Raw genomic sequence first — 23,404 nt, 5'->3', positions numbered from 1 at the left:
ACATTTATATTAAACAGAAAAAATAAACCAAAAGGATGACAAAACATTATTTGTTGTCTCGTAAAAAAGCAACGACAAATTATGACCTCACCATTTATCAGTAATGAGGGTTCCTGAAAACCCTGTAAAGGCAAAATTATTCACTCTTAAATGGTTGAGGGAATGTATTTGCAATCTCTACAACAACTCATCACCATGCGCACACGAGACATCAAACCTCTGAGCAAGGGACAAACAGCTGGGGGACGGTAGTTCCTCGAAACCCGTCAGAGGGAGCATCAGGTGATCCCCCCCCCCCTCCCATCGAGGCTTCACGTCGGCGCGCGCCGATCTACTGATCGTGCCAGGTATCATGACGCACCAAAAATAAAACCAAGCATATTTATAATTGGGAAGCTTTTCGGAAGCTGCTTTAGTTGAGTTACACCTGCGTCACGCACGGAGGAGCCGCGCGAGTCGTATCCAAGTCCCGGTTGTCTCCGTCTCGTGTTGTCTCCAGTGTCTGATGATGTCATTATTTCTTTCAGATGGATCTGCGCTGTGCCGCTGCCTCCACCGCTGCCGCTGCTGAGTCGCCTCTCTCGAGGTGACGAGACTCGCTCTGCGAAACGTCGTGTCCCCCCCCCGCCCCCCGCCCCCAACCCTCCACCATCTCCCGCCCCCCACCGCCCTCTCCAGCTGCTTCACAAACTTGGACCGCTGCCTCTCCGTTCGTGGCGACCCAGCGCGCCCAGCAGGCTTTCCTCCAGCTTTCGCCCCCCCCCCCCCCCCGTGACATGCTGACTTAACGATGTGGCGGACGGTGCCCCAGAACTATTCTTTTTTTATGATTTGTTACTAAACGATCATTCAGATCAACTTTTTCCTCAGCTGGCGAAGATTTGATTTTACGCGTGGGAGCGCGCATGGAATAAGCTTTTTTTTAATTGATAGATAGATATTGGTACACAGCTCCGACTTGGAGGCTATGCTCTCCTTTCTCAACCTGCTTCTGGTCGCCGAAATGGAATTGTGAACCATGTGGACCTGAGGTCGCTGCAGCTCTCCGCGCGGTTCGTTACGGAGAAGAGCTGCCCGAGGATGGCGGGCGCGAGCCGGGAGTTACCCGTGAACTCCTCGCCGGCGGTGGCGTCCAACGCGGAGGGCGACGAGATTGAGGTTTTGGAAAGCACCGACGTTCTCCCCGTCGCTCCAGAGGACGTGAGTGTACGCTGAGCAGAGTGACCCACAATACAGTGCGTCCCCTTTTCCGCCAGGTTATCGCGGAGAAATTACGCAGCAGGACGCGCTTTTTCAATTGCGCACAAGCAAATCCGCGGTGCAGGCTGGTTTTATTGAGTTGAATGTCTAAGCATGAGCCAACAATTAAGTTTTGAAGGTTACTTTTTCTAAATGTCATGGCTGGAGATTACTGGAGATGAAAGGATTTACAATCCTGAGGTAAGGAGAGCAGCCAACAAAGACACACAGCACATCCTTCAGGAATGCACTCACACTACACACACATGCACGCACGCACCCTATTGCTAAATCAAATAGCCTCTAATAAGAAACCCTGTACACAGGCTTTGTACCTTATTGTCCTTTGCTCTGCCTCATTGAACGCAATGATCAGATAACCACTGGTCCTTTTGGCTGAGACATTTCCAAACGGAGGCCCCTCTCCACTCCAGCACCTGCCTCTGAGATTTGTTTTTTTGCCTTTCTATTGCCACTCTCTCACTCATTGCTTCTTTCCTTTCTCTTTCCTCGCCCCAGCAATGGAAGTCTCTGTTTGACAAGGTATGTACTTGCAAGCTTGAATCACTCACCATCTTCTTGTGTTCATTGTGGAGCAGTGTTGTCTTCGGAGAACCCCTTGCGAGTGTGAACTGTGGGTGACCTGCGTTATTAGCTTTGACCAACGCAGATGTGTCGACCAGATGAGACGCCGCATTGTTCGTGCTTAAAGGTCTTGAAACTTGGGGAATATTTTGGAGGAACTGAGATGTAGTTTTGGACCAGGAGCAGTGGCGGGAAGAGAAAAAACAAGACTTCATGTGAAAATGTGCTTTAATACAGTACAATTCGCTTAATCACTTTGAAATAGCTTGATTCTGTCCATGCACCATGGCCTTAGCATTGTAATTATGCTGTGAAAGTGGCTTTGTCCATAATACAAGTGACTTAAACCTGCACTGACTGAGAAATGTTTCACATTGGTAGCTGTCAGAAAAAAAAATATGTCACTCCAGCTTCAAATCACAAATTGGAGTGTTAAACGTCATGCACGTTTGGCAGCCTGTCTGATCCGCGCAGCTTAGAGCATCCCAAAAGCATCGAGCGCTCGCTCACTGCCGGCTGTATGTTTTGGCATCGCTGATTGGTTTTGATCCGCCTCTTTCTGTTGGAAGACGTCGCCGGCCCGGGGGATTTCATTTGACTAAATGAGGTGAAAACTACTAGATCTCAGCCGAAGACGACGGAACAGTAGGCTCTCCTTCAGGCCCAGTTTGGGATTCAGGCGGATCAGACAAATATATATTTTTAGATCAAAATCTTGCCGGGCGCCGGTTTAAATCCTTTGCCTGCTGGGTAATGATCACAGCGTAACGTGTACTGTAAGCGAGCCGCGGCTCTGTCACACCAACCGCCCGCAGGCCCGAGAGCTGCAGGGGAGCGGGAGAGCCCGGGAGGACGAGGGAGGGGGTGTCGGCGGCTCACATTGACCCTGATAATACACAACCCGACATCAGATCCATCAGTCAGAACGATCTTGTAAGAAACACATGCGGGCACACAAGCTCACACACACACACACACACACACACACATGCACATTGATTAGGACAGGAAACCCCAGGAGAAGAGGAACACAGACTGGTTTTTCATGCATGCAGCATGTTGGACTGGCAGACGGCAAATACCCCCCCCCCCCCCTACCCCTCCCCTCCTATCACACACGCACACTTACACTCTAACACTTACACTCTTTCACACACATGGCTCGGTCTGCTGCAGCACCTGCCCAACCTGGTGCCCCCTACTTTCTGGGGGCGGGCTTTGTGTCTGTGTCTGTGTCTGTGTGTGTGTGTGTGTGTGTGTGTGTGTGTGCACAGCGGGTTAGTGGGAATGTTTAGGGTTCAATCACAGGCTCGTGTCAGGCTCACTCTTTCGGGGAGGGACGGAGGTCCCATGGGATTATGTGAAAGGCTAGCAGGGATGTGGTGTTTCTGTGTGTGTGTGTGTTTGTGTGTGGGCGGCTGTATTAGTAATGGAGCATATTCAATAGACAGGCAGCAAGTGGGGCCCCCCGAATGGTCTGCCTTTATGCGTGTGGCACAGCTTTGAATTTCCCCAAGAGAAGAAAAAAATGACAACCACGTGGATTGGCTCGGTCCGGCAGCAACAAATGCCCTTTACCTCTTTTGTTCTGCTCGCCTCTTTCTTCGTCACAATGAGCCGCACCATTTGTCAGGGGGCTGACCTCCCAGACCCCGACTTCTGCGACTAAAGGAAGAGAAATGATGGGGCCATAAAAGTTGAGGAAAAGCAGGACTTTGAACCAGTCCGACAAACCCGTGTCTCTGCAGGAGCGAGAGAAAAGACAACGTCTGCTTGAACGGGCCTCTGAGCATCTAAGACCAGCGCATGTATAGTTCAGCCCATCGAGAATCCCACTGAATGGCCTTCGCCACTCTGCTTTTTGCACTTGCCAACAGGAGGAGGCGGGATTAGAACAGAAATCCTGCGATTAACGGGCAGCCTGCTTTTCTGACACATTTGAAATGTGGCTCTCTAGGTGAAAAGTATCCACGGTGTTACTGGGCCTCGTCTCGCATCCAACGTCCCGCACTTTGTCAAAACATTTTAGCCTTCAGCATGGGCCCTTTTGGGCAAACTGTTCTTTTGCACTTTTATATAATCCATAATCTTGACTTTCGAGCTGGCGGATGCAATTTATTCATTTGTTCCAGGGAACGTAATACACATAAGATCAGGCAAAATAAGATATCATGAAGACAACGATGCATCTCGTCAAACGCAGAGCGCATTAGTTTGTGTCCGTCCCTTTAGCAATCATGTTCACCCCAGCATCCTTTTTTTGTTGTTTGTTGTTGCTTTGTTTGGACTCTGACTGTCCTCAGTTGTTCCGTTGTCTTTAAAGCCGTTTGGGCAGCGCGCAAAAGGCTTCCCTTCGTATCACATTTGACCCCCCCCCCACCTCCCCCTGTGTGAACTATCGCTTTCTGGATTTCAGACCGTCGTGGGCTGGAATCAAAGTGCTGCGTTGCTCTCCTCTAGGCCCCTGTCCCCGGGGAGGATTTTGTTGCTGTATAAGTGCTTTCCCTTCTCTGCGAGCAGGAAGTCAGAGAGCAAACCTCGGGCCGCTTCGATTTGTGTCCCCGTCGCCCGAAACAAACGGGAGGAGCCAACGCAGAGGGAGACAGTCTGATGAAGCGGAGGCGGATCGTAGCTGATCTGCCTCCCTCATCAAAGTGTCCCTGCCTCTGTGTGTGCTCTCACACACGCACGCACGCACACACACACACACACACACACACGCACACACACGCACACACACGCACACACACGCACACACACGCTCACACATACCAATCTGGGAAGATCGCGGTCAAGGAAGCTGGATCACATGTCATTTGTGCGTCATCCGTTGTTCAAGTTGACTCTGCTGGATGTTTTGGGGTTAGTCCGTTGGTCAATTGTCATGAATTTAATATCTCAGGAATATTTGCAAATTTGGCACGAATGTCCACTGGGATTCGAGGTTGAACTCATTAGAACTTCACACAAATGTCCAAGAGGATGTGAAAGGACGGCATGGACGTAAACTGAAACCTCCCAGGGAAGCCTGTCAGAAGGATTTCCTCGTTCCATTGTTCCCTTTTTTTTTAGTTATTTTGTGTTATAGCTTAGTATTTCTTGTGTTCATCGCTAACAAGACAAATACGAAATGTCTTTCAAGTGTTCCTGGCACACTTAGGGATTCACACAAGGGTTACAATGGTGGCCTTTGAGCACAGCACAGACCCACTAAGTGTTTATCAATGGGAACTGGGAATGTCCCAGTGCTCGTAAACCCTGAGATTGGAAGTCCCCATGTGTACAGACTGGAAGCGTGGCTTAACCCACAGTAGATGATGCACCTGCAGAGACAGGATGTATGCAAACTGTGGACTGTACATCATTGCGTTGTTACTGCAGCCTTGAAGCACAAATGTCTCTCGTCCGAAAATAACAGCGAACAGAAACATTCCTTTGACTCTGGACCTGAGTGTGAGATCAGTACATGCGTCCACAGTTGCCTTTTGTGCTGACAACCTGCTCCCAATGGCATGTTGAAATGCCCAAGGCACGCGGCCCAAGGAGATTAGTGATTAAACACTTTCACATGGCTGCAAACTTTCCATGGAAGTGGCTCCCCCTTTCATTTTCTTGCTTGGTGGCCTGACAAAGCTTCTGAATGCAAGTTATGATCCAAAAATCACTCCGACCACAAATACAAGTCTTTCAGATCCCTCAGGAATGTCGTCTCGCCCCGGGGGGGGGGGGGGGGGGGGGGGACTTACTGTGTGCCGCCTGGTCCTTGATTCATGATCACCACCCCGTCACCTAGCAACTGAAATAATGGCAGTGAGCTGTGGTGTCAGAAAAGCCCAACCAGCATCAATAATTAAACGAGACTCAATGGCGGGGAAGCCACCTGTTCCCGGTGGCGCTGCGGTTCCAACAGAACGTCCGCCCCTGCTTTGCAATGAGCTTGTTAGCCAGACATTCGGTGGCCCGCTGAGAAGAGGAAGGCCCTTATTTGAATTTGTTTTGTCTGGCTCTGCCCTCTTGCCTCGTCGTCCCGCGCGCGCGCGACGCAGCCGGCGTCCTCTTTTTGGTGTTTTTCTTTTCTTTAAGTGCACTTGAAAATGGACGACCAGGTGGCCAGGTAGCAGGCACTTATCGGATGAGGATTTCCCTCAGCCGCGTTTACCGGCCCGAGCAGAGAGAGAGAGAGAGAGCAGGACTCGCCACGCCCCGTCAGTTCCACCTTCATCAGAAGAAGAAGAAGAAGAAGGAGGCTGAGACAGCGAGATCATAACAGTCACTGTAGATGCAGCTGTTCTGCAGGTATTACTGTGCATAGGTGAGGTTTTTCAGTTTCAAAGACAAGAAGGGCAGAATTTTGCGAAATCTGAATTGAGTTCAACAAATGGAAAATAATATTATTCAGTTGGCCTCCTCTTGCTTCCCACCCCCCCCGCTTTTACCTTCCTTTGTGATGTTGACATGCACGTCACGCTAATTGCCACACAGACACACACACACACACACACACACACACACACACACACACACACACACAGATGGTGGGGGGTCACGGTCTGCCGCCCTGCTTGTCTGACTCCACGCTGGTGATTGACACCGGACCTGGAGATCAGTCGACCACAAACGATACTGTATCCAACCACCTTGTCTTCATTGAGGAATCGTGGAGGTTTTGACGTGGCGCCCCTCCCCCGGGGGGGGGGGGGGGGGGGGGGGGGGGCTGTGTGGGGACGAACCAAACAGAAACGTTTTTCATTGAGAGATTTTAAATCAGCGCTCATCTTTCCCCTGCTCCTCTTCCTCGGTCCACTGCTGAGCTCTAAATAGGTTTCCTTAATGATAAGGCACAGTTCTAGTTGGCAGAGTGTGAAGTCAGTGTTTGCTCTTATGCTGAGGTAAAAATAGCGGGCTGTTGGCTGCATGTCGAGCTGTAAATGAATTGCAAGCGGTGAGTGAAACCAAAGTGTCTCTTTTGATCGTCGAACAACTTTATGATCTGGAAACCTCTGTATGCTTTGTGTGTTTTAGGTGGGTGTGCACATACAGCATGTTTGCACTCGCCACGCCCGAAAGTGTCATCGCTAGAGGTCAAGGGAAGCCAGTTGTTGTGGCATCACAAAACACACACCGAACAAGCCCGTGTTGTGCGTGCATGCTGCCTTTAAGGACATTTGTGAAATCTGATGGTGCTCCCATTAACACATTATCCCTGACGTGTCTGCTTTCTTCCTTCTTTTTCAACTCTATTTCACTTATTACCTCTCTCTCCCTCTCTCTCTCTCTCTCTCTCTCTCTCTGTGTGTCTTTGATCTTTGTTATTAAGTTGCCACCAGCGTAAAGTGGACGTCAGTGCAGATGTCAAGAGGATTCAGTCTCAGTCTACTTATCAATGCTTTCATCTCTTTGGTTAAAGAAAGATAAAATTAGTGTTCGATCGAGGGGCTTCGAGTGTTTTTCAGTGAGCCCTTGGCACTGCTGGCTGGGACCTAATTGTGTTTGGAAGAGTTTCCAGTTAAATAGACCGGCAGCTTTTTCTAGGTCGTTTCTAAACTTCTGTCCTCGGCTGCTCAGGCTGAATAAGACTCGTGTTCAAGTCTTTTCAGGAGTGAGTACGGTCCAAACAAACTCATTTGCAGTGTTTTGTTCAAACCAACGGCGGCGAAAGTGCATATGAATTATCCAAAGGTGAAGGCCGGTTTAAAAGCCGTTGTGAAACCACGTCTAATTGCTGTCACAAGAAAAGAATTAACAGAAAATGAGCCTGAACAAGGTACAAAAAACATAGCAAGACTTGGCAAAGGACATGGGTAAGCGCGGGTTCTCTGTGACACAGGACAAGATGAACTGGGACAAGATGAACTGGGAGAAAGGGAGACGGAGACAATATATATATATACACACAAGACAAGGTAAGGGCGTAGGTAGAAACAATCCGGTGCAGGGCAGACAAGAGGAAAGGAGCAAGTTGCCTGAAACGTGGGGAAGGTCCAGTTTCAAAATATAACAGGAACTCAAAAGTCAACATAGACACGAGACAACCTTGTTAGTACCGCTTCCTGGACGTGACAGATGCAAAGTAGTTGTGGTGAGAGTGGAAATGAAAAGCTAAAGAAGGAGGTTCAAACCCTTCTCATCTTCTCAGCTTTGCACACCTGTCAAATGGTTGCATGAAGTGAAATGGATTGTCAGGTTGTTTTCATGTAGTTCCCCTTGAGTTGAAACGTTGGAGAGGCGTGAGGGTAGGGTCCATGTGACCATCCCACAAGATGCCATCATTGGGAAGGCAGCGCCAGGGTGTCATCATGAGGCTGTTCATTGTGGCTCTGCGTATGTCAGCAGGACGAGATTGTAGAATCACTTCCTGAACTGCAACGCACCAATGAAGCAGCAATGTTTAAATCCGCTTCCTGTTTCCATCTCAGATCCCCCGGTGGATCAAAGACACACGGCAGGTCCACTCATTCCTGCAGGCTGAAACTGTGACACCCCTCCAAAGTCACCGTCACGGAGCCGTTGACAGGGGGCAGGGCTGCTCCCGTTGGCGTGCGCGTGATTAGATGTGTGCGAGAGTGTGTATTTGTCGACCTGCTGTTTTTTGGGGCTTCTGGCCTGACGCCTTAGAGGTCCGAGGGACCTGTGAAGCATACAATCGAAAATATCTGTATTCTGTCACAGAGATCAAAGTCGCCATAGGAATGTTCTCAGAGTTCCACCCTGGGAAACACTCCCAAGCACGCATACGTATTCCGATGCCTTAAGCAGATCAGGTCTGGCTGTGGAGCCCGGCAGGTGCACTGCTGACACGGGCACAATCACCCTGTGTTAGCTGTGTGCACCTGGGTGTGTGTGTGTGTGTGTGTGTGTATGCTTGTGTTAACTGATTTCTGCCTCTTCAGTCAAGCGCCGGTCGTTAGGGAATGTTCCTCACCCGGGGCGCACAAACCCAGCCAACTCTCTCATTGCCCCATTCGGCAGAGCAGTGAAGTCTTTCCAGAGACAGGTGGCGACGTTGACGACCGCCGCAAACGAAGGCTGACGTCTGCCGGGCGCAGATGTCCGTGCTCGCGTGCGCTGGATTTACGGGGGCCCCCGGCTGCACGTCCTGGATTTCAAACCCCAAAAGTTGTTTGCTGGCTTTCAGATCGTTTCGCCTTTCTGTGTGTCGCTTAGCTGTGCGCGAAGCACCGTTTATTGCTCGTTCTCCTCTGCCCCCCCCCCCGGAGAGCTGGCACTGAAGTCATATTGCGGGGCTGCCGTGTAGACAACGCAGCGGGAGACCCTCGTAATTCGAAGGTAACAACGTTTTCTGCTGCTGTGTCGACACCAACGGCAGACCTTGCAGGGTGAACATTTGGTCTGTGGTTCAAAGCCGCCGTTCTCTCCGGATTCACTGCTCATTCTTTTTGCTAAGTAGCATTTCTTCATGCACAATATTACCTCTTTAAAGACATCAGGTGCAGCCCATGGCTTATTCTCTCATTGATCCTTCCTCTGTTTTGTGTACACAACAACTTCCCAGTTTGTGTGCATAACAACTTCCCAGGAGCTTAAACGCTTTCCTCGCAAAGCAGTGTGTCTTCACTTTGTCTCACTCACAGGAGTTAAAGGGATTTCCACATTGAGCTCGTGTCGGATGGGGGCGTTGGGGCCTATGTTATACCCAGGTAATCTCCTCCTATGGCCGTCGCTCTCTCTCTGTCTCTGCAGCCCCGATTCCTCTGCCTGACGAGCACTGTGATATTGCTCGAATAAATCAAGAACACAAGTGGCTTCCCCAAAATTCTGTTGTTGTCTCAGTTCCAAGATCAGTTCTTAAAGAAATATGATGGGACCAAAGTAACATAATCTTATTGTAGTAATCTTGGTAAAAATGTATTTCTTTAGGTTTGTTTACGCTGCGGTGATTACTTTTGATTTAAAGGGGCTTTATTCTCCTGTTTGTTACACCAGATGATATGTTTGAGATAATCACGTCCACATCACATGACCCGCGGACTTTTCCAGCACAGTGAAGCGAGAGAGTTGACCAAAAGTACTCAGCTGTCCTCGGACAGCCTGATTTTTTTTTTGCTGTCGTCACGGCAACCCTGTCCCGACCCGGCCCAGCCCGGCAGGCTCAGCAGATGCCCAAGGTGAGCGCTTAGCTTTCAACCGGATCCTTCCCCCTCCGTGTCGTCTTACGGTCGACAGTGCTGGCGTGCCGACTGTGACAAGAGAAAAACATCACTCAAAAAAAAAAAAAAAAAAAGACCAATCGGAAATATGGCCATTTATGACCTTTCACCACGTGGTGTGAGGTCTGACCTCGTGGCAGAGTTGTCGCTGACTGCTGGTGTGTTTTTGTAGAAGAGGTAAGTGAATCATGACTGCACAGCACGTAGTGACATGGAACTATTCAGTGTAGGGCAAACCTGGGCAGATGTCTTGTATATGAAGGTTATTGCAGGAAAAAAGGGTAAAAGCACAAACACAACATCACAGACGGCGTCGGACCCACTGATAATAAAATGTCCTCACGTTTACTTCACTTCACTGGAAGAATCTTGGTTTGGTTCTTGAAAATTCATTCTGAATATTGAAAATGGAAACTTAACCTGAACTGATCTGAGACCATTGTTCTGTTATTCCCAATTCATCGATTAGTTTACCTCCGTTTGAGGCACGAATACATATGCCGCTTAGAACACCCTCACTCGAATGCGTAACAGTAACAGAAAATGTTTCTTTCTCTAAATGTTCTCAGAAACTGTCTTAGTTCCCGGATGCGGTGGCCGCCAGCAAAGCTGCTGCCCCGGGAGCAGAAAGACAGATGACTGCCCGGCCCCTTGGAGATCTGTTATTATCATTTGGTTCTCAGGGGCCGTAAAAAACAACATTTATTGCACCAATTTGGAGGTGATTTCTCAAGAACCTCCCCACTTGTGCTGTCGTTGCACTGTCTTGAATACCAACAGTCAGCGCACTGACATGTGGGATGTGGCCAGTATTCATTTCGTAACAGTGCATTTCTGGGGCTTTCAGAGTGTGGATCTGTCCCACAATCCGTTTATAAAGCCAAAAGACAATTTGTCACGTCGTTGCCACACGTGGACGTGATTGTATCCCAGTGTGTACCATGATGCTTTTTGGTTGCAGTCTCACTGATGTTTACAGCCGTATGCTTGGAATCGGATCACTGCAAGTTAGTGCTAAGAGAGGAAACGGGGCCAAGGGGGGCCTTTAGGCTGTCTGGTCCAGTGACAACGCCATCGCCCTGACAGAGTGGCCATGTCTAATGGAAATCCTCTCAGCATTTCATGGCCGAACCGGGGGGGGGTTTCTTATCTTGGTCGCCGGGTTTACCGCCGCCACAGCTGCAGATACAGCGGCTCATCAGGGTGCCTGTCAGGGTCTGGCACTGAGTGTGTCGTTATGATGAGAATTATCTCCTTCAGTGGAACAGCTGCCAGCGTTGTGATAACTTACAGTTCCATTACAGGTGAAGCACGGCCCCTTTTTTATGAATGATTTTTGCAGCAGAGGCCTTCCTAAGTATAAAGTTAGCTTTTTTTAATGAGGTATATGTAACAGTGTTAATGTTGGTATCATAGACTGTGGAGTCTACTACTGTTGAGATGCCTCAACTTTGGTTTAAGTTTAACTCTGTGGTAATAATCCGTCATTCCCAAGGTGGTCATGTCCAATAGCAGCGGCCCCCAACCTTTTGTGCCTCACGGACCGGTCGCATGCCGTGAAAGCTGTGGTATGTCCTAAAGCGTACCCCGATGTGTGGTCTATTCTACTTTAAATGACTATGACCTACAGAATGACGTCAAGCTGTAATGAAGAACACTTGAAACTACAGATTTAGACCCGAAACAATGAGCCACTTTATCTACAAATGGGCCCAGTTGCATATTATAGAGACTTTTCAGTAGGGTTCTGTTGAGTTCAACTGATTCAGACATTTGCATTCTGACACACTGCTCCTCCGTGTTGCTTCTAGATCATTTCAGGGTTACGGCTCATGTGTGAAGAGATCTACGCAGACATGACTGTAGCATTAACCTTCTCATCTAACCCTCAGCATGAAAGCAAGTGAACCTATTTCTGAAATAAAGCTCAGGTAGAAAATTGGTAAGAAAATAACCTGAGCACATTTGTAATTGTAATTTGCGATTTTGGGCTATACAAAATAAAATGAATTGAATTGAATTAAATTAATTTTCATAATAATTGTAAGCAACCTTGTCAGTGATTTAAGAAAAATAACAAATGATCTGCCTGTCAATAGAATTCCTATTCATGGTTGTGTGGAGTGATGAATCTCCTTCTGCTTGACCTCTTTAGGGCCCTGAAGGGCTTTTTCCTGGAAGGTTCTTTCTTCTTACTCCAATAATGCAGTTTGAAAAAAAAAAAAAACTTGTCTTGCCTTAAAAGGAAAGGGGAGTCTGCTATAGAGAGAGCAGGGACTGTTTCTTGCACCGCTGACCACTGGGGATTATGGGAATAGGATTATGAATTAGAGGGTGCCCAAGTGGGGCTTTCCACCAGCAGCACCACCAAGGACAGCTGACCGCCTGGTTGTTGTAGAGTTATAAAAGCTACTACCTGCAAAACCGTCCCCCAAAACCATTCAGGAAGTGAAGTGTCAGTGGCGACATAGAGCAGTTAAGTCACTTAATCCTCCTCAGTAATATATCTTTTTTCCACCCGACAGCCACATCCATCTGGTGGGGGTGGGTTTCTGGTTGAAGATTGACAGACGGTTTGAAGGGTCCCACCCGACCCAGATGGCAACCTTGAAAATGTTTCCGACGGTCCCCCCCGTCCTCGGCCCCGCTCGGCTCCCCCTTGTTTTCCTGTCTTTTCTTCTCCGGATTTAAAAAAAAATAAGTCGGGGCCTCCCCTCGAGGCAGCCCCAACCCCGGGTCCATTTGCCAGCTATTAGAGATCATAAATCTCTATGTTGAATGCAACCGCCGGCCTCAGTGGTGCCGGGTTTTGATGGCGTTATGGGGACGGGGGTGGGGGTGGGGATTGACCTCGGGGAAGACTGAATGACGGATAAAGAAAGCCCGGGGACAGCGTGTTAAACAAGTGTTTCTCCGTCTTTTTGTTCCCCTTCTTATTTCTGTGAATGCATGCGGAGATGAAGGGGATGTTTAGTACCGGGTTGGGCCTTTGGTTAACGAGGGCTTCTCACCCCAGGGAAAACGGGAGCTTTCGGAAGGGGAAAAAGTCACCAATCTCCATCGACGTCTCCCTGTAGCGACCTTCCCGTGCCCTTTGCCTGATTCTCCACCACAGCTCCATGTGTGTCTGACAGGACCGTCACAGGGTCACGGGGGCTTTGACTTCTGTGCCTTCTGGCGAGTGGTTCAAGCCTTTCCCTCCCGCCGGGTGGGTACATGTCTTGGGCTCAAGTCCCGTTTGTGTGCGTTATTGTCTGTGTGTTTGTTGTGTCTCTTTATGAATGCCTCTCTCCAGTGTGAATGCTTTCACAGGCAGCGCCGGGGGGGGGGTCAAGTGTTTATCTGCACACACGCTGGAGTCTGCTGAGGGCCGTTTGGGCGGTTGGCTGCGACCCCCTCTGCTTCTGGAGACAGCTGGGGGCGTTTTTTTCAAATTCTTTCTGATGTACTAGAATTTTATGTTCAAGGAGACTTGACTTTCAATTAGACAAATATACAGCAGTTGAACTGAGGTATTTCTGAAGAAACCAGCTGTATCTATAGTGCAATAAAGCAATGTGTTTTGGTTACCTTTGTGTACTTGTTTGGTACCTGAATGGTGTCTGACCGGGTCAGATAACATGTTCACCTTTTTGCACTGAGGGAACTGCAAACAGCGGCCTTTGGCCTACGTGGAGCGAGCGAAAGCCGACAACCGTCCCCGAAGGACTCTGCCAGCTATCGAGAACTCCCGTGTGATTAGCAATCGGCATGCTGGGCATTGCAGCATCTGTCATGATGATATTACAGTTGCATCTTTCAATTCCAAAGCGTCTCCTTAAAGACTTGACTGTCTCTCCGTCTGGGATGGCATTAAGCATGCAGGGTTTTAGAGGTGGGTAGGCTCTGTGCAATCAGGTGTGTGTGTGTGCGCGCGTGTGTGTGTGTGTGTGCGTGTGCGTGTGTGGAATGGTAAGGGTTAAGGCAGAGATGGTGAACAGGCTCTGGAGTCAGTGGCAGTCTGTGCTGTGAGCTGCTGCGATATGGTGGGAATTAGCAGAGGTGTCGATGGGGCGCGGGCAGAACACGCTGCAGGCTGATCAAGCGTATTGATACGTCGTTGCCTAGAAACACTTCATTTATATTAAGCTGCACCATGATGCTATAAGTACTCGGGTCTTTGCGGTGTCGAAGAAGATGCTGATGCTTTTTTCAATCTTTCAAGCTTAATTAGTGAAGAAGACGGCAGCTTTATTCACAACAATGGGCAGGTCTGGTGACAGGGGAAGGAAAGGTTGCACATTTCACACCCTCAGCAGAAACTAATATTGCATGAGGTTTGCAAAGACCTGCTGAGCAGAAGTTAACGAGCATACCAGCTCTAGCTCCACAGACACCATTCAAACCATAAGGGTCCATGACAAAGAAAGAAGAAGAGTTAACTTGAAATGACATCAACAGGCTGCTTTGATTTCACCTGCAGCTTTGAGGGAGTGAGACTCTGATCATCATCTCGCTTGGATTACCTGCCATGCTCAGCTCCTAAATGATGACTCTGAGGTCTATTTGTCTGATGTCTAGCCCATCCAAGATTTTGTTTATATGGTCCCAAGTGGATGGGGTTAACCTTATAAAAATTCCCCAGTTCTGTTGAGGTTTCATCAATGATCAACAGTGACATGAAATGTAGTCCTGTGGTTTGGATGTAACTGTTGGATCAGGGTATGCAAACAAAACAACTGTGAAGCTGCTTCCGTCTGGGTGGGTGTGTGGGTGTGTGTGTGTGTGTGTGTGTGTGTGTGTGTGTGTGTGTGTGTGTGTGTGTGTGTGTGTGTGTGTGTGTGTGTGTGTGTGTGTGTGTGTGTGTGTGTGTGTGTGTGTGTGTGTGTGTGTGTGTGTGTGTGTGTGTGTGTGTGTGTCTGCGTGCCCATGTGCTGTGTACTAATGCTACAGGTTCAGCATTGTAAGGGGATCAGACGCCAAGGGATTGAAGAGTAATACCTTGGTGTCTGACACCTATCCACATGTCAATCCCTATCTCTGTGTATGCTCTGGATGCGCGTGCACCCACTTAAGACATCTTCACACTGGCCAACGTTGCCTGGTTACAGGCCAGTTGGCAAGGAAACGGTGATGCGTCAGATTGCTGCACGTGTGTGTGTGTGTGAGACGTAAAAGGGCTTCTAGGTGACCCAGCGCTCCGTTGATTAGCCCAGACCACAGCTTCTCTGTGATAGAAGGCCAATTCTCGACAGTTAGTCAAGTTAGTTATTCTGAATGCAAGAGAAATTTAGGTGACTTTAGCACCAGAAATCAAACTATTGCCAGAACCAAATGGAAATCTCACATGGGTATTATTTATGCAATGTTTGCTTTAAATCTGGGATTGAATTCACCTTCACTGCAGATCTGTTTTTATTTGCTATCTTGTTTTGCAGTACATGACTGACGTTAAAATAAAACAGTTCATTTGCATCAAAGAGCAACAGATGCATCATCTGAAGATTAATTTTGTCCATGAATACTGGCTGTGTATACTCAGAGTAATTTGTTCCATGGGTTAGAGTAGGAGGAAATGTACAAATGCAAGACAATGCTATTGCTTGTGGGACACCACTTGCATTTCCCATCGCACAAGACAGGTCGAGCAGGGGAGAAAGAGGTTGATTAAAAAATAAAAGAAGATGCAGGCAGGAAAAGAAAGATGAGGAAAATAAAGAAGGTAGAAGAGGAGGGAGGAGGACGAGTGGCCAGCAGGACCTGCCAGTCACTTCCCTCTGTACCTGCTGATAAATCTCATCTGAGGGAATATAGCACAACCAGTGATGCCGTTCACTTGGAATTTCAATTATTTTTGGACTGATATTGGCACTTTGACTTGGTATAATTTGCAGGTCTGGATCGGAACAACTGCTTGCAGAGAGAACTTAAGCCTCTGAGTTAAAAATGTTCTCTCTTCATGTATTCACGTAGCCTTCCTCTCATTTCCAAAACACAAAAAAGAATCAAGTGTGAAACCCCTTCAATATTTCTATTTAAGAATGACAAACAACACTTCACAATTATCGCCTGCTTGGCATTATTCCCATCTTTTGTCTCTCTTCCTCTGTCTCCTCACACTTCAAAACAGAGTCGATTTGGTCTGCTCCCTACAATAATTATCTCCTCGCACAATAAGCTGGGAAAATAACAACTTCAAGTGTGCCGTATTTGCACTCCCTTGCACACTTGCACCCTCGGTCTTTCACTGGAGTCTTCCCCTGGGTGGGGGGAGGGCACTCCTCAGATTCCTCATACAACGCCGGAGGGAAAGGAGAGAGGGTGAGAAATTGTGGAGGTGCTGTAATGAAAGTGTGTTATAATAGAGTGCTGCGCTGGGACAAGCAAGGCCCTCTCTCAGCTTGTTGATCCTGCTGATGTATGCTTTGTCAGATTGTTTCTTAATCGACTCGGCAGCTGAAGGTAATCCCATCAAAGGCAGCAATTTCACCTGCCAGCAACTCTGGTTTATTTCTGTCCAGAAAGCTATGCTGATTTATTTGGGCAAGGTTTGGGTATTTCTTTAGATACTGTTGATACATGCTGTAGGCCCTACATTAGCTGGTGCCCCTTTTGAATTTACACACTGTAAAAATACATTCTGCAGGGTAATTATAACCCAAGCAAATCGTGTAAATTTGACTTGAAGTGTATTAGTCAGCAAATATATAATTCTGGGTAACTTTCACCTACGTGCACTACCTATTTTCAACAGTAACAACCGCAGCCTAATAAAAGTAACGCTTAACTTCCTTGATTAAGTAATGGTTAATAAGTTACTAAGTGCTTACAATCTATAGCATATATCACCTATACTTTTTGTAAATAATCAGTTGTACAAAGTGTGAGGTAGACTTTACCTAGACTTTATCTTAGTTGTAAAACATGGGGATGCTTTACTTTAAACATGTGGTGAAATTTGGAGTGGATTCTATAGGTTGTTTTTTATAGTGCAGCCAGTTCAACCACCAATTAGTGTGTTTTTATGCTCACACAGAAACTGCCCGAAGTCTTCAGCGTCTTTGAGGTTAAGCTACGCAGATCACACTGCATTTCTTCAAAGTAGGATGAAGGTTATTCCCTTTGAAATAAAACACTTGAAATACCTGATAATCTCTCCAACTTTCCCAAATGATCTTAACGTGTCAATGTATTAAATCAGTAAGAGTAGTCCAGTATTCATCTTCAGCACTAAAACTAAATAACTTTTTTTCATGGACAGTATCATTTACACACTTTTACTCTGCAGATGATTGAATGAACCATCTGTCAATCATAATCCTAACCGAGAATATGACACGGCATGGCTGTGAGATTAAACCCGGCTTGTATTGCCACGTTTGACAGATAAAGCGAACCCGTCCCTAAAGAGCAAGTACAAGTATCATTTGACCTGCTGAGCTACAGCTATATATTGTAACTTCTCTTAGTTTCTAATAATGCTTTTTAAATCCTCCCTTCTCTTCCCTTGCTCAGATGGTTAATATAATTCACAAGGAGTTTGGAAAAGAAAACTTCTGTGTTTAGAAAATCCGACTTTTACAATGTGAATCCAACCTCAGTGTCTTGTGTTGTTCATGGTGGCATTACCAGGCAATGCTGTGGCCTTTCGGGGGCTATTAGGAGTCCCGTGGAGGCATTAGTCATGTGTCTAAAGTCTGACGTGGGCAGAGCACTTGTTGGGCCGGCGGGGGGGGGGGGGGGGCTGTGACATGCATGGTGAGCTGGTCTTTATGCGAGCCAGACAGCTGACCTTTTTCCTGCAGAATCCTCCGCCCCTGGAGGGGTGTTGCCCGGGTAATTAACGGTGTGGTACCTCGACGGCTCATCCGTTGCCGCTGCGCCGCTGCGGTCTGGGGGAGCCCTGAGCGCGAGGAGCTCGGGGGGGGGGGCGGTATTGGGTCGGCCCATCTGAAGGGAATTTGTTCCTGGCTGACATGGAGGCAAATTCAATTCCAAGGCTTTGATGATAATGAAACTGAAAAACGGAAGGACAATCTAAGCGAGCTGACGACGGGCTCCTTTTGAGATTAAAAACCCGACGAACACACGTCCGACACAATCCGTGGAACAATTTCTCCCTCGAGTTTGTTTTGTTAGATGCACTTTCATTCACATTCCCACTTCTTCGCTTCTCCTCCTCTGAACAATACTGCTCTTGTGTGAGTAACTCTGAATTGTGTCTCTGTCAGAGAACAATGAAACGACCTGGCGGCCACTGGCTGGTACCCCCTCAGCACCCTGGCGCCTGCCCGGGCCCGGGCCCGGGCCCGGGAGCCGTCAGGTCGGACGCGGACCGCGCTAGAGATTAGACTTGCTCATGTCGGACGCACCTCTGTGAGCGCGGTGCTTCGTTCTCTCAAACCGCACGACACCGCTTCATGTGTGCATTCGTGCGTGCAAGGCTCCACATCCACCCTCAGTGAATACAGGTTGCTCTTAATAGAAGGATTATCCGTACATTATCTGGATCATACTTGAACGGGGTGTTCGTTTGACGGCTGAGAAAATCATTCCATTGGTGCTAAAATCAACATTCTAACATGTTGAGTTAAGCAAGCAAAGTGAATGTTAAAATTAGCTTATCATCACTTTACATCACACTATATCTTTGTTCTCTCAATATGTCCAGAAAAACTTCCATCCTATGGACCAACACAGATGTCTGTAGAAAAAATTGTATTCAATCCATCCTTTAGTGAGAGAGATATTTAAATAAAAAAACTGAAGTCTCTGTGGTGCTCGGGATGAAGTCAGGGGGTCAACCAAGTCATTCGGATACTACATACAAACTATCAATGGAGATCCATCAAATGATTGTTGTTGATGATATACTTCCAGAAGTATTTGACTAACTGAAAGATGTCAATAGAGAAGATATGAATTAGAAATCCAACATCACACAAATCCCCCCCACCGGAGTGAGGATTCTCATCCATGACGTCTCACTGCGTCATTGTGATGACTGTGTGTCAGCTATCAGTCTGTTTGACCTTTCACCATCACTGCCCCTCCCACTCAGAGCCTCCGCCTGCCGACAAGCTGTCGGCTCTACTCAACCTGAACTAGTCTCAGAAATCAGACCAGATCGGGGGCTTTGTTTGTGCACTCAGATAATGTAACAAAAAGTGTGTGTGTGTGTGTGTGTGTGTGTGTGTGTGTGTGTCAGATATAGAGAGGTGAGAGAGAGATGTCATAGGTAAACCCCTCTGTTAAGGGCTTAACACGAGAAGGTGAGCGTGTTTCCATTCCACCTGCTCTGTCGGAGTGTGTGTAGGTGTGTGTGTGCGTGATGGCCAGTGAATGGAGTGCCCCCCCCCCCCCCCCCCCCCGCTCTCGTCTGTCCTCCCTGGTGCTTTAGTGTAATTATCAGTGAGACTAACGAGCTTCTCCCGTTGTAACGAGGCTGCTTTTTTATAAGAACTGCTAATTGTTCCACAACAAGGGAATACTCTGCAGCTCTGTGTTCAGGAAGCTAAGTAACTGTCTATGATGGTTGTGTGTGTGTGTGTGTCTGAATGTTTACACTTCATGCTGCGACTCCCAAATGCATACCCACAGCAATAGAGAACTACGAGAAGGTGAACAGGCATCTACACACATAATTGTGCATGTGTAATAGTCTCTCATCTCATCTTCAACTGCTTATCCGGGGTCGGGTCGCGGGGGGCAACAGCTCCAGCAGGGGACCCTAAACTTCCCTTTCCAGGACAACATCTACCAGCTCTGACTGGGGGGATCCCAAGGCGTTCCCAGGCCAGTGCACAGATATAATCCCTCCACCTGGTCCTGGGTCTTCCCCGGGGCCTCTTCCCAGCTGGACGCGCCTGGAACACCTCCCAAGGGAGGCGTCCAGGGGGCATCCTTTACCAGATACCCAAACCACCTCAACTGGCTCATTTCAACGCAAAGGAGCAGCAGCTCTACTCCGAGCTCCTCGCGAATGGCTGAGCTTCTCACCCCGTCTCTAAGGGAGACGCCAGCCACTCTCCTGAGGAAACCCATTTCGTCCGCTTGTACCCTGTGACCTAGTTCTTTCGGTCATGACCCATCCTTCATGAGCATAGGTGAAGCCTTTCGGCTCAGCTCTCTTTTCGGCACAACGGTGCGGTAAAGCGAGTGTAACACCGCCCCCGCTGCTCGGATTCTCCGGCCAACCTCGGTCTCCTGCTGAGAACCATGGCCTCAGATTTGGAGGTGCTGATCCTCATCCCAGCCGCTTCACACTCGGCTGCGAACCGCTCCAGTGAGAGAGGATGCCACCAGGACCACATCGTCTGCAAAAAGCAGCAATGAAATCCGCAGCCCCCCGAACTGTAGACCCTCCTCGCCCCCCCCGACTACGCCTCGATATCCTGTCCATGAAAACCACAAACCAGATTGGTGATATAGTATGTACTGCAAATGTGTTGACACGTATCACTAGGCTTCAAGTCAACAGGAGAGGGACAAACATTGGTTGATTGATCATTAATAATAGATGATTATCAGAGATACTAACTAAAGCTGCCACTGTTACCATCTGCCGACTTATAAGAAGACATGTGATGACATGAATATATGTTCTGTATGTGTGTTTACTCCTCTAACTAAGCTGGGTTTAAACCTAGACTTCCTAACTCTAATTAATTAAGCATCTCTCTTCCATCTACCTTCCCCAACCAAGGCTCTAATGTCCCAGTAGTAATAATGGTCAGAAACAGTCCTATCTGGACATCCTGCAGTCCAGTTGCAGTGGGAGAGACATTAGAAGAGTAAGACAATGTCAGGTGATTAAATGAGCTCTAATAATGTCAACCGCAGGAAGGGTGCGTTTGTCATGGCTGGTCTAGCTTCATGCAACGTTACACGCCATACACCATCACGTCATACTGTAGCAACACTTCAAATTAGAGGCTTACCTTAATTGGTCAGTAGTATTGGTCAGGTAGAGCCAGTGGAGTCTGTTTGTACTGCAGCAACCTTACAATAGCAACAACTCAGTGGTGCACATTGTCCGACCCAGTGGAGGGGGGGGGGGGGGGGGGGGGGGGCGGGTTACAATTTAATTAGAAGATTAGCCGTATTTTTAAGAGTTTCACAGTTTGCAGAACACAACATTTCATTTGAGTGTTTTAAGAAGTGCAACTTAATAAATAATCACATATAGTGACACTGTACATATACGCAGCAGTACTTCTCTGATGTTTGTTAGCGTGGAAAAATGCGGCCACAACTATATGTCATTTCCTGGTTCTTAAAGACAGTGTTTATTTTTGGCCTCTTGCCCTCACAACCACCTACAGCATGTGCTTGCACATGCCGCACCAAACACACATACACACACACACACACACACATATATGCAAAATGCTTTCCCCAATTGACTCCTTTTGTCCCACTATGGTCACACAGTAATTTAATTAAGGGCTGTTGGAGCTCCTGTTGCTTAGGTTACATGTAGTTGCAGCCTCACGTCAGTCCCATCACGCGTGTTTCCATGCTGATCGCTCATTCAGCCTGGAGGATGTTATAATCACACAATGAACAGTTTCTGCTTCATGTAGTGTGTCCGTTTCTTCTGAGACAGGTCCCACGTACTGTGGTGAATGACTGCTTCATGCTTGGCTGTATTAGTTTCCTCTGTCTAATTAAAATACTTTAAGGGCATGTAGGGAAGACTTCATTTTGCTCCCCTGTCAGTTTGTCTCATTGCATTTCTGCAAAGGGAAAGAGTGAGTGACAGGATGAATCCCAGCAAAGGTCTTCATACCAGTCCAAAGCCAACAGCTTTGGATTACATGGCGCGTTGGGCTTTCTGCCGATGCCGCATTCATTTGTTCATCGTCAGCAATGTAGCCGCTGATATTTTTATGCTCTTTTTTTTTTTTCGTTTCCCAAATAACAAAATGATTACTTTGAAGAAGGACTAATATAGAGGGGAAATTCTTTGTTGGACTCATTTTGAACTTGCAAATTATGCATATTAGAATAAAGTGTGGGCGACTGTACTGCAGCACTGTGGTTCACTGCATCAGCTCTTGAGTACATGCTTTGCTGTGCGTGTATCTGAGAGCGCCCGCCAGCTTTCTGTTAGTGACCCCGTACAGGATTGCGTTACTCACTGTCTGGTCACCGGCTTAAATGACCCTGGACTTGTCTTCATTCACACCCCATGCTTTCCTCTTACCTTTCATGAGCAGCTCATCTGCAGCTCAAAACTCCCTAGACAGTTTGGGGCAAAAGGTTATTGTATTGAGAGTATTTGGAGTTCATTGGAGAATCTGAAATCACAAATCATTCTCCTCTTAAAAAAAAGTGAATGGCTTCAAAAATGTAACCAACATTTTTTTTTGGTTAATGGAAATTTTTTGCAGTACAAATATATGCATACACACATATATATATTGAGGAAAAAAATGGTCAGAAAATAAAACCTTAATAAAAGATCTTGCTCAGTCTTTCATCCCGCAGGCTATATTTATTCCAATGTAAGTTATTTTGAGTATATTTTTTACTTTAGTCTTTTGTATATTTAATGTTGGCCTTGAATTTCTCAGGCTTTTGTGCTAACTACCGTAGTCAGAACAAACTCCCTGACCCTTACAATCCTCTAGTTACTTAATATTCAGCTTTATGAAATAGACAAAAAGCCTTGCATTGTGACCCCCCCCAAGACCCTCCCTACTTCTTGCTCCCCTCCCGGTTATTCTCCTCCGCACTGACACCATGGCCTTAATACCAAAGCTCATTGGCAGGGAATGTTGTGTGGTAGTAGTCTGTACCAGGATTTGTGTGTGTGTGCGTTTGTGCTTTTTTTAATCTAAGGGATTTGCATCATGCTCCTTTTGCTGTTTGCCTTATGGAGCGGATACAATGACATGGTAATGAAAATAAAATATTCAGTGGAATGTTTCGATACACTATTTAGTATTTAAGTAATTTACTAGTTTCAGCTCAGAATCATAAGTATTATCTGGTAATCTCAGTCTTCGTTGAGGATGAATTAACCCTATTTTTGGGCAGCCGAATATTAGAAAAAAACGAATCGCTAGCAACTGTTATTTGCAGCCCAACAGCTGAGATTTGTCCTAAATCCTGACACGTTTACACTTCTGGGGGGGGGGGTTTTCGGTGAAGCTTGCCTAATTTTGGCTGGCGAGTTGTTCCTGTATCATATGATTTCCTCCTCTGCATAGAACTCCGGTTGCATCAAAAAGAAATGAACCCTAATTGGGAGGCCCATCGTTGAGTGTGTGTCCCTCTGCCTGCTGTTGACTTCGCACTGTGCCCCCCCAACTATGAAGCCCGGGGGGTGTCGAAAAAGTGGAGCGAGGGAGTATTTCTGGATTCAAACGTATGGCTGCCTGCCTCCGGTAGTGACAGGATAAAAGAAAACAGGCACATTTATTGCT

General features: G+C 47.4%; 1 protein-coding gene across 2 annotated transcripts in view; it reads left to right on the top strand.

The window, feature by feature from the left end:
- Positions 1-673: 673 nt before the first annotated feature.
- Positions 674-23,404, top strand: part of rhbdl3 (rhomboid, veinlet-like 3 (Drosophila)) — a 39,161-nt gene continuing 16,430 nt past the window's right edge. The window contains exons 1-2 of one of the 2 annotated variants that reach the window (XM_037472714.2): positions 674-1,200; positions 1,759-1,782. In XM_037472714.2, coding sequence (XP_037328611.2) covers positions 1,081-1,200; positions 1,759-1,782 — 144 coding nt within the window. In that variant the 5' untranslated portion in view covers positions 674-1,080. The remainder of the gene's footprint in view (positions 1,201-1,758; positions 1,783-23,404) is intronic. The other variant, XM_037472715.2, reaches the window with a different exon arrangement.

This window comes from Pungitius pungitius, chromosome 9, assembly GCF_949316345.1.
Source record: "Pungitius pungitius chromosome 9, fPunPun2.1, whole genome shotgun sequence".
Classification (NCBI taxonomy): Eukaryota; Metazoa; Chordata; class Actinopteri; order Perciformes; family Gasterosteidae; genus Pungitius; species Pungitius pungitius.
This window is presented reverse-complemented; position numbering and strand designations above follow the sequence as displayed.